This window comes from Merops nubicus, unplaced genomic scaffold (assembly GCF_000691845.1).
Source record: "Merops nubicus isolate BGI_N331 unplaced genomic scaffold, ASM69184v1 scaffold6660, whole genome shotgun sequence".
Classification (NCBI taxonomy): Eukaryota; Metazoa; Chordata; class Aves; order Coraciiformes; family Meropidae; genus Merops; species Merops nubicus.
Window position 1 is genome coordinate 38,386 of NW_008583470.1, and position 12,235 is coordinate 50,620.

The 12,235-nt window shown below is 41.9% G+C and overlaps 1 protein-coding gene across 1 annotated transcript in view; it reads right to left on the minus strand.

The window, feature by feature from the left end:
* Positions 1-6,256, minus strand: part of KCNG4 (potassium voltage-gated channel, subfamily G, member 4) — a 17,012-nt gene extending 10,756 nt beyond the window's left edge. The window contains exon 1 of the mRNA XM_008940781.1: positions 5,507-6,256. Within this exon, the coding sequence (XP_008939029.1) occupies positions 5,507-6,256 (750 nt within the window). The remainder of the gene's footprint in view (positions 1-5,506) is intronic.
* Positions 6,257-12,235: the final 5,979 nt, after the last annotated feature.

Here is a 12,235-nt window from a genome sequence, read left to right on the forward strand (position 1 = left end):
CAGGAATCATTTTGCACTGGCTAATCAGCTAGAAAATTCTGTTTTGACCAATATTTAGACCCCCTTATGTAAACCTATAAAAATGGTAGCCAGCAGTATCTGCCAAAATTTGGCTGTTGTATTCAATTTACCAAAGGTGGCTGTTTCTAACAGTTGTCCAAATTACACTTTGATGAAGATTCTTATCTCTACAGACTGCATGAGCAGCAGAACTAGGTTTACACTCCTCTCCCTGACACTCCGTATGGGTTGTCTCCTCCAGGCACTCCCAAGTTCTTTGGGTTTTCCTTTAATAAGTGCCCTGGACATATTTGCTGTTACCTGCAGGTTATGGGCAGGGTTGGAGCTTTTTGCTCTAATGCCTTTGTAATGGATTTAATATCTTGAATACTGAGGATGTACCTCTTGCAGGCAGATCTTCCCATACCAAACTGGTGAGATACAAGTCAATATGAGTTTTATAATTAACACATTTAGCTGTGGCAACAGTAACCCTGATGAAACAATTGTCTTGTCTGATGTTCTTTCTTTTCACAGCAAGTCAAATAAATTGTTTTTTCTCCTATAAAGTAAAATTACCTCACTTTTAAAGAAAATGTGTTTCTCTGTGTTTCTCTAAATGCAGTTTCCTCTAGTGTACAAGCCAAACACACTGGGTTTAGTATCATATAGACAACATCAGCAACATCAAAAACTGAAGAAGGTAATTCAGGGCCTCAAGAGTAATGGTGTAGAAAGAAAAAAAATCATTTTAAAATGGTTCTATATATTAGGTACTGGGTTCTTTTCCTCTGTTTATGTCTTCTGTATTCTCAATGCAACCAGAGACTAAAAAGTGACTCTTTTAAAAGCAGTTAGATTTTCACATAATCAAATGACTCTAGGAATAGGAGCATAAAAAAAATTTAATATTCTAAGTTTTATGATAAAATCATTAGATCTGACAATACTGGTTGCAGCTTATGTCAGTGTTTCATTAGGTTATGTACAATACCTAAAGCAACTGCAAGCTTCTCAAGGTCAGTTAAGACCTTTTTTATGTCTTCTTCTGCTTTTGGTTTTTTTCTTTTTTTTGTCTTTTTCCCCCCCTGACCTTAATTTGCTTGGCTTCCTGAAGAAGAGACCTTGCTGTATCCTTTCTGCTCAGTCATTGCTCCACAGGATGCTAGTTTCAGGGACTCATTAAAAGAAAGATCTCTGCCTAAGGAAAATCCCAAGGGTGCTTCAAAGCTGTCTCGCTGTCCAGGCTCCTCTGCAGTGGTTTTATTCCCTAGTGCTCTGGTGTAATGATGTTTTCTCCTTTGGGTTAGGTGTGCTGAGCAGCAACTATTTCAGTTCCACCTATTGGATCCTGACTGCAACTTTTACGTGGGACTGGGACTTTCAGGGGACTTTGATGGGACTTTTGCCTGTCTCTAGTAAGATGATCTTAATTCCTTCATTTGAGGGAAATACTGGTAGATGTAGCTTCAGCTTTCTTATGCTATATGCATGGTCTCTGCTTTGGATTTGTGGTTCTCCTGGGCTGCCCATCCAGATCCATAATAAACAGATTTCCTCACCTCCATACATGTCTATTTTTATGTCTTTTCATACCATCTGCTGTGGTTTCTACATTTTGGTGATACAATATTTGCTTCCTTACTGAGGATAGTTTGGTCTCCATAATGAACAGATGCAAATATCCTAGATGAGGATGTGCTGCTATTGGAGGATGTGACATTTCAGTGGTTTATGCCCAAATAACATGATTTGTTACTAATGAGTCTTCTTTTCTTAGCACTGTGTATGTAAAATCCTTTTGCATATCTGTTTCATGATCAGACTTAAACTTGAGATCACTGGAGCTGTACATTTACTGCTCTAAAGTTTTCCTGAACTTTTGGCCTCCTTTGCCTGGGGCTGTTCACTCTGGGTTGGAATTTATGGCAGATGCTTACGTGATATATAGTTGCAGAATTGTTTGCCCATCTATCTGTGTTTTTCTTTCATATTTCTAGTGAGGAGGTTCCCCAATGTCATTTGACATATCCCAGAGTGTGTGCACGGTTTCACTTATAACTTGTGCTTTATTTTAGTTTCAGCTGTATTCCTATATTTAAGCTAACCCTCCCCTCCCTTTTCTGCTGCCCATGGAGATGGCTCCTTCCCTCCCCTCTGGTTGCCAGGGTGACTGGGCTTCCCTGATGCAGATGCTCTTGCCTTGGCTCCTTGCCATCCTTCTCCTGGAGACCGGAGTTTCCACTTTCCCTCAGATGGTGAGGACTCCTGTCTGCTCTTCTGTCTGCCCAGGAAGCTATTCTAAGCAGACCTGGTTTAGCAACTGCTAAAAGGACAAGAGATTTCACCTGCCTGCAGGGTGGGATCAGCCAAGCCTCTGAGTCAAGCCAAGTCACCTTGCATTGGTTTTCCTTATTTTTTTTTTCTTTTTCTTTTTTGATTCTGAGCCTTCTCCTTGAGCTGGAGTGCAGCCAGTTCTACTCTCTTAATGTGGCTGTGCTGATGAGAAAAAGGACCCCAGGGTGGTACATATGCTGCAGAGGTAAAGCCTTTTTAATTTGTATTCAGAATGGATAGATTCAATTCCCAGTGTTAGTGACACTGGAAAACAGATCCTTGCAGTACTTGTAAGCACATTTACTGTAGAGGATTTGCCAAGCTTTAACTCAGAAACTAATAAACCTCAGGATAGGGCATTTTTGAATTCAGGTGTGGAATTACAGGTTGTTCAGAAACTTTATGGAGGGAATTTGACTGTTTTCTACCCCTGAGCACAGATATTGTGTGATCTTTATGTTCGGCCCCAAAAGCCAATGTTTCTGATTCAGCAGCCCAGGTTGCTGTAAATGTGACCCCTTCTTGGGATCCCTTTCGGAGGTCAGCCAGTGAGCAATTCTGAGTTACAGATCAATGCAGAGTTGCAATTTGTGTGGGTATGACTCAGCTGCAACCAAGGAGTAGTATTTTTAGTCAGTTAAGTTCTCTGAGATATTTATCCAGTTCTAGCTAAAACAATCTTTTGAGGTCCCAGTAAGAAAATCTTAGGTGTTACGGGCTAAGGATTTAAGGGATGGGAATGTAGGGGATTTTCTATCCCTAGGGATGGAAAAACTACTGTTTAGTAGTTTGTATTCTTTGCTTTTCCACAAGTCATGAGTATGTTATCTTGTATATTCCCCTATGTTTTCTCTGGCATAATCTTAAATGATTCAGATAATGGGGCTCTCAATCCTCTGTTGCTTGCTTCTGGGACCAAAGACAAAATGCATGACACTGGCTCTGTAAGTGAAAACTATGAGATCTCCAAAAGTTTGGAGAGATGTGGTCCTTTGCTCAAGTTCATCCTTTCCTCTGCACTCTATACATTCTATCTTTTGAGCTTGTTTCAATCCAGTTTTCTTGTTTTTAAAGTAGTTTTATATATGCAGATCTCTAAGTAGTAATGTCATCTGCATTTGGTAGGAAATTCAGGAACAGCAGCTACACTGCAGCTACCAGATATAACCCTCAACATGCTTCCCTTTTTAACATATGGTTAATTATCTTTAAAACACACAACGTCTTACATCTAACTGAGCTCTGAAACATTATGTGCTTGTTCTTTTGCATGAAAAGTTATTTACAAAAGCTTTTACTGCAGTGGTTGGGAAATGAAGATAAAATGCATGGGGCTACTTCCATTAACAAAGTTAGTGGTAAGCTCTTGCTAGAGCAGAGTTTGTAATGTTTTTACATCTAGCTGTAAGAAGGATGTTCTATATTTAAAGCACTTCCTTGGAAGAAGCATTGGAACAGTGTTAGAGCTTTTCCTGCCAAAAGTGATAGCTGTGGAAGGCTGCAAGAGTTCCAGACTTGTTACTGAAAGGTAATAAGCTTCCTATGCAAATGCATGTTGATATTCAAGGGGTTAAATGGAACAGGAAATTATCTTAAATTTCAGCCTTCTGTGCTGCCCTTAGTTTCATTCAAAGACATCAGATATCGTGGCATATCTTCACAGTTGTACCTCTCTGACTTACTGCCTGAGCAATAAAATACATACAGGTCTGGGTATTGTGCACACCATGCTGTGCTATGACTGTAAAAATTACTTTATTCATCCATCTACAATCCTCTGAGGAGTGTCTTATCCTGCAGCAGGGGTTGGGACAGGGAGTTTATTTAACCTGGATTTCCTCAACACTTTTGGCTGAGCAGTTTGCAAATGAAGTGCAGGATTTGTTAAAAAGATCAGTCAAGGTTGTTTGTTGTGTTTGGACGTTACTACATATGAAGTAACTTTGGATTGTTACTTTCCTCTGTTTTATTACTAGAATGAGAAATATTTAAAATGCTGAAATAGTCACAACTGTTGTGGAGAATATCCTTCATGTATGATACAGGCTTGAGTTATTTGCTCTGACTTCCTGTTGATGGCTTACTTGCAAAGGTTTTAAATGCAGTTAGAAGTTCAGTTAGTATTTGGCATTACTTCTACACTGTGCACACACATATCTGGGCAAATACAGAATTCTATTAGCATGGAAATACAATTTTTGGAGGCCCAGCTTTTCAGTATCAATATCTGCAAAAATAATTCATCTGTTTCTCATCCTTTAATCTTTATGCGACTGTTGAAGTGTAACATTATAAAAATGAATGAATATTTCTTCCTCTTCCAAGATCTGGCTGTATTATCACAAGGGAAGTTACACAGCTATTTTAAAAGTAAAGATGTCAGAGGAAAGTATTTCTTTAGGTGATGTACCCAAAGGAGAGACTGCTTGTAACTGGAGAGTGGAGCCTGTTGAAGAGGACGCTCCACAGTGTCAGTTTGAATGCTAACAAGTTAATGTAACTTACACTAGTAACTGCTCCTTAAGAAACACACATAGTATTCTCCGATATCTGTGCTGTCCAGAAGCTCCAATTAGGAAAATACTTATTTTTTCCACATTATTCTTAATTGAGTATCAGTTTGAAAAGTATAGAATTACACTAGCAACTGCTTCTTAAGAAACAAACACAGTATTCTCCAATATCTGTGCTGTCCAGAAGCTCTTTCTTTTTAGCTAACAATTAGGAAAATACTTATTTTTTCCACATTATTCTTAATTGAGTATCAGTTTGAAAAGTATAGAACTGATTTAAGCCATTGTTGCAATTTTTTGCTGCAGAACACATCATTACCAGAGACAGTTTTGAACCTCATCTCTGTGGATTTTCTGTGTCTTTTTTTGTCGTTTTAATGATGTATGCCTAGCAAGACAGACAAATTTCTTTCAATTCTGTAGTTAAAACAGTTAAAAAGGACTTACCTTAATTGAATATCAGTTTGAAAATGATAGAACTGATTTAAGCCATTGCAATTTTTTGCTACAGAACACATCATTACCAGAGACAGTTTTGAACCTCATCTCTGTGGATTTTCTGTGTCTTTTTTTGTCGTTTTAATGATGTATGCCTAGCAAGACAGACAAATTTCTTTCAATTCTGTAGTTAAAACAGTTAAAAAGGACTTACTTACCCTGTCTTCTTCAGCTCTCAAGTCTGGCATCGTGCTAACACAAAGGCTTATAGCTGTGGTGGCCACAAACAGAATGGAGAGACAAGCAAAGACTTTGCCTGGGAGTCCTGACTGGGGATTTTCTACCATATCTCTGAGTCTGTTCATGAACTGTCCAAATTTGGTATTGTCATCCAAGACACAGGCAGCCTCTTTGCTCCGCCGAAGCTCCTCTTCTTTGCGCACCTCGGCCAACTCCTGCAGCTTTTGAAACAGTTTCCGAAAGCAGCAGTTCTCCAGGTTGGATTCCTCAATCCCCCAGTATCTCAGCTCCTCCTGAAAAGACAAGGCACACGTGTCTCTTAAAAGCATCAGCTTCCCTGCTGCGAGAAAGCTGACAATCATCCCAAAAGCATTGGGGTTCCTGTCAAAGAAGAACTCATGGGTGTCTTCATCGTAATCGTCACACAGCTGAATTATCTCTTCATAGCTGTTGCAAAACTTAAGTTTGCTCAGTCTGGTCAGGGGAAATTCATCTAAAGTGCTCCAAGGTAGCAGGTACTTGATGCCTCCAACATTTATCATGATCTCTGTCTTTAGATCGACTGCAGAGACTTGATCAGGATGGTAAATCCTCCTGGCTCTTTGGTAATGGACCCCTTTGACAGAAGGGGTTTCAGCGGAGACAGGGAAGAAATGGCTCAAGGAATGGCAAGAGGTGTAGCTAATGTTACTATAGTCTTGGTCACTGCCTCTGGAGAGAATAGGCATCTCTAGGAGTTCTCACCGGGACATCCGAGAGGGCATCAGAGCAGGGTTATCTGTCAGCCAAAAGATACAGGAAGGAGGAGAAAACATAGTAGAGGTTACTGCAAGAGAAAAGGTGTTTCAGGCTACTTTCCTAAATCGCACAATAAATGAGTGCCTGTTTTGTAAGTAAAAGTCACCTCTGTGCTGCTTCCTGAAATCTGCAGCCTGCGAATGCGATTTGCTTTGCAGCCTTATTGGCTGTCAGGCACCACACAGGCACAGAGGAGAGCAAAAGCCTCATTCAGGAGTATCTCAAAGGGTCAGATGCCTGCAGACCCAAATGGGAACAGAGCAGTCTCTTCTCCCAGCAGACCTCGCTCTTCGCTGGGTCGTCGTGTTTGCCGCTGGTTATCGCTTTACTTTTTAATTTCTATAAACCCTTAAATACACGTTAAGTCAACTAAGCTGCTTAATAGTTGCTGGAGTTCGAGCGGTCAATTACCCACCGTCAGCTGGACACAGAGTTCCTAATTTCTTTCACTGGAATGCTCAGATTGCAGCTCCTCTGCCTTCCTCTGCACGCCTGCTTTGCTGCCTCTCGGGCACATTGCAAGGGTTATCTAATAGATGTTTGTGAAATGCCTGAAGAGCTAAAGTGCTGTGTGAATGAGGACTATTCCTATCAACCTGGCTCGTGTCACTGCAAATGACTGAGAGGATATAGGGAACATTTGCCCACCCTGGAGAAAACTTTTTTACACAGACAGAAAGCAAAGTCTTTAATCATCTCCAGGGTGGGGAGAAGCGATTGAAAAACTCCCCCGTCCCCCATCCCCTCTCCCCCCTTCACATCCCCTTTTCAGGAACAACCCCCTGCTTTTGTTCCTAGTTTCTAAGGATTCAAAGGCATTTATTACCCCAGGTCAGTGAGCTGCAAAAATGGCAAGGAAACTTCCCTGAAGTTACTTACCAGCGTGCCACGGGCTGCTGCCCGGTGCCTGCCCTCCCCGCAGGTGGAGCGCACATGCCGCAGGCTGCCCGCCTCTCCTCCCAGCCACCATCCAGCAGGAGGACCTGGGGATCTCTCACGGTACCGAGTCCAGGGAAATCACTCTGGAGCACTCTGGAGATCGCAGTCTCTGCCCTCTTTCTCTTTCTCTCTTTTCTTTCCTGTAAGGGGAAAATATTCGGATGTGTTCATGTAATAGATGTTGTACTGACAGATCCTTTGCAAAGGAGAGTGTCCTAAGTGGCAGCTCCTCTTCTGGACTCCTGGGGCTGGCTGGTGAAATATGCTGAGTGAGAGCTGGTGGATCCTGCCCTCTCCCTGCCTCTCCTCTGTTTCCCTTGGGACTGTCAGTGTGGTCCTGGAAGAGGAGGGGAAAGGGAAGGGGGAAGGGCTTAGAAATAATCTCTCCAGCATCCCTCCGTCTATTCAGCAGGCAGCAGGCAGCAACTGGGTAAGAACATGGAGTACAAGGACAGTCTCCAACTAATGAGGTTTAATAATAAGTAAATTCTGGCAAACCTACTTAATAAAACAATTTCCATGTCTATTAACTCCTTCCACTGCAGTCATAGCACAGTTGCTTGCTCGGGAGACACCAGTTAAATTCCTCAGGAGCAGTTTCCACATCCTGCATCCCTCTTGAAACAGGGTTTGCTCCTAAAAATCCCTAGATGGCGAGAGGAGTTTTTTGGTCCATGAATGCTGGGCTTCAGCATTCTTTTGGCTATTAGGGAAGTGCTTTCCTCCTGTAAAAGAGAAGAACAAGTGCTGAGCACTCTTTTCCAGATCTGCAGTACTTTTCCAACAGCCAAGAACTTTTCCCTTTCTTCTTTAGAGATGATGAGAAATCACACATAATCCTTCCTCACTTTTCTCACACATGGCTGTAAGGGGGGTGAGCTTGCTCTAGTGCTTTTGGGTCCTGTACTTCCAGTAGGTCTTGGGCTGCCTCAGTCTAAGTTTGGGATGACATGGATTTGACCCCTTTGATATCTGCTTGCTTGGCCTCAGTCAGAGGGTTCAAGAAACCTGCGACCAGATCCTATTGATGGATACCCTCTGTGGTACTCCCAAATGCAGTAAGAAGTGCCTCAGCTTGTGTCTATACCCAGCATGGCTGGAAGCACTGAACCTGAATCCTATTTCTAGACAGGTGTGGGAACCTGTAGGATTTCCATGTCCCGCTGTGATTGTGAAGGTGCCATGGCGAGGTGTTTATGAGCTTGGGTCACAGAGCTGCTGCTCTGCCATGTGCACAGCGTGCAGAAGGTGCAGGGGGTGCCCTGGCCTTGCACTGTGCCCTGGACCCTTGTCACGCTGTGGGACCTGGGCTGACAGGCCAGGATGATGGGAAGTCTTTGGTAACTGGACTTTTTGGCACACCTCTCTTGGCTCACTGGTGGTGCCCAGAATATTAACTTCTTATCAGGCTTCACCACTGGAGTCTTCACTCAAGTCCTAATTATGCCATCCACAGAGAAAGACCAGATAGATGCCTGAAGGCAACTAAGTTCTGGGAGCATAGCTCAAAATCACTTAAATCCTACCCTCTTTGTGCAAGGCACAGTTTGTTCTGCCCATCACTGTGCCCCAGACCCTTGTCATGCTGTGGGACCTGGGCACTGCTGAGCTGACAGGCCAGGATGGGAAGTCTTTGGTAACTGGATTTTTTAGCACACCTCTCTTGGCTCACTGGTGGTGCCCAGAATATTAACTTCTTATCAGGCTTCACCACTGGAGTCTTCACTCAAGTCCTAATTATGCCATCCACAGAGAAAGACCAGATAGATGCCTGAAGGCAACTAAGTTCTGGGAGCATAGCTCAAAATCACTTAAATCCTACCCTCTTTGTGCAAGGCACAGTTTGTTCTGCCCATCAGTCTTTCTTACAGATTATTTTTGCAAAGAAAAAGCAAACCTATCCTAATTAACTTCGGATGGATCGTTTCACAAAAGGATAAACCCAATTAGCATTTCCTTCTTACCTTGGGAAGCCCTTGTGTGATGTTGTTAAAGGTGATATTTCTGAAACCAGCTGCTGGGGAGCTGAATAAATCCAAAACAATGAATAAATATTGTACGTATTTGAGTAATTTAAGTGTTATACTTATTTGTCAAGAAATAAATATATTCTCCTGTTTAAGAGTTCACTTCCAATACTAGGCACCCTAATGTGCTTCATTGGGATCTGCAGCAGTGTCTGTGGCTAGATGAGAACATCATCACTAGCTAGAACCATACAAGCATCTGCCAGCCAGTCCTTAAGAGACATTTGTCTTCATAAATGAGACAGAGAAAGGATGGATATATTTTTATCTTATTTTTATTAACAAAATGTGAAGGCACAGAAAAGAGAACTGCTTTATTTGGTGTCTGAGGAAGCCAGGCTCTGAACCCAGCTCTGAAGAGCTTAAACATGTGGCTTACCCCCAAAGCTGTCCTTCCATCCTGGCCAGCTCTGCCTTCTGTTCTCCTGGCCCCTACTACCATGTCTGTAGGAGATCCTCCATAGTAGTGAAGTATCTCAAATTATTAATGTTGACACCACAAACTGAAGTTTCTTCCCCAGATGGGAAGGTGACCTCTGTTGACTTGGGGTTTTTTTCACTATTTTGGGGGGGAGGTCACAACTCTTCTGTGATCTTCCTGTTAAATTCCCTTTGGATTTGCCCTATTCAGTATGAAGCTCAGAATCTTTATTGTCTTGTCTGTTTCCCCTACAGTTTCTGGGATTGCTTTCTCCTTGTTCCTTAACCATCTGGTCATATCAACTTCTTTTACATGCCCTTTATGCCTTAAATGCAGTTTCCATATGCTTCATGTGTTTGTGGACGTGGATGACCTTCCTGTCTCCTCCTTGTTTTCCCCCCTTCTGTTGTTTTGCCCTTCTGCTGTAATTTATTTTACACCTGCCTCTCACCTACCCTTGGTCCAACAAGGGCAACATGCTACTGCTGGGAAGAAAGCTGAGCAGAAGAAGTTCAAACACGGACAGCAGAGATCTGCAGGGCTGCCTTGAAGCCTCGTGGGCATGGCAGTGCAGGTACCATCATGTCCCTGTGACATGCAGAGACTCTGGTAAGAGACACCATTATGGTGAACAGGTTTTTCTAAGACAGGTCAATAATGAAATCATTTGCAGGGATAGTATTTGGGTATTGATTATATGGAATGCTGTAGAAATGGGAAAGCCAGTGAACATCACTGCCTTTACTAGCTTGCTTACCTGTGATTTTATCTCCTCTATTTTGTCCTCTGCAATTACACCAGAGTCCTATATCAAGCAGCAGATACAGACAGAATGTAGATGCACAGAAGCAGCAAGCTTTTTTTCTCACCAAGTGCGTAATAAAGCTGTAGAATTTATTGGCACAGGATGTGGTGGCCAAAAGTGTAAAGTATTCAGAAAATTATTGAGAAAATTTATGCAAGGAAGGTCCACCAGATAAATCTGAATCCTGGCATGGAAAATCAGTAATCCAGCGTATTGCTGGGCAGCAGGGAGATATTTCAGTGGCACTGCCACAAGGTATATGCTTGCCTATTCTGTTTTATTTCCTAGATTTCTGATCGATGATGTCCATGGGGACTGCACAGATCCTTTTGTCACCCTATGGAGATGTTCTTATGCTGACAATCCCAAGGAGGGTGGGCTAGGGTCTACTAAGTTAGCCCTGCATTTCTGTGTAGATCATGCACTACTTACCTCACCTCTCTGTCAGAACAGCAAAAAAAGAGCTGCAGACAAAACTCTGATTATAGATTTATGTCTATGTATATATATTCAAGACTAATAATGTCTGTATATAATGGGCAATCTCATAAAGGGGTAGATGGCACGCTCTGAAATTGTATGTGCTTGCAGGTCTTCCAATCTTCTTCAGGAACAGGCATATAATTTAGTAAAGGCACTGTTGTCAATCTTCCTTCCTTCCCATCTGGGCTTTTTGTAACACTTAAACGCAATACAAAGGTAATTACTTGCTCTGGCACCTATAACAGAAGATGCATTTCAGGCTTTTAAAGTCAGAGAGAAAACAAAAGTGTAAATCAAAATAATTATTTAAGGAAATATGAATGCACTGAAAAAGAGGGGAAAATGAGAATGGAAGGAATTAATTTTAAAAACTTGTACTGTCTTCATTCATTGACTTAGAAATTAGCCCAGTGCTGAATCTTCAGTTGGTGCAACTTCATCACAAAAGTATTGGATGCTGTTTCTTTTGGATATGCAGTCTTTGTGAGGGCTCATTCTTCTCTTAAGCCTCAGCCAATTTACAGCCCTACTCTCTCCCAGGTTCCTTATGTTTGTGCTATGAGAAATAAAAGAATTTTTAATTTATTTGCAAAATAACTGACTTGGGATTGAAAGAAGCATTTTAACACTCGGAAATTAGTTGAAATGCTTCTATTGTGTTCACAGGTGACTAAAACTTCTGGAAGTAATTGGATTTAGATAGCCTTGTTACATGGTGATTCAACATCTTTTCAGATCCTTATAGTGTTCATTGGGCATGAAGAATAGCTTAGCCTTCGTTTCTTTGTTTAATTATGACATTATATATTGCAAGGTAAACTTTCAGGATTTATGCCAACATATTTTATTCAGTCCAACAACATTAGTTTCATGTTCTTCTTTATTTCCTCATAATTTGTCTTTATGGAGCAATAGAAATCCCCGTTCTTGCCAAATTCCTGGTTTGTATGGATAATTAAATCGACAGCAAAGGCTGGATTCACCTCTTCATTTTTCAGGTCTTACCAAGTTGCAGCATTATTGATTCCAGTAGAATAATGCTGCAGTCACCCAGGAATGTGTAGTAAATCAGGCAACAGGCCCCTGGGATTTGTTAAGCACTTTTACAGTGGTTTGCTTGTTCATCCCTGCCCTTAGAAACCCCAGTTGTGGTCCACGCTCCTGGTGTGCCACAAACTGGCTTACGAGGCCGAGTCGTGTGTTGCTGGCAGTGGTTTGTTCCTTATCTCCATCC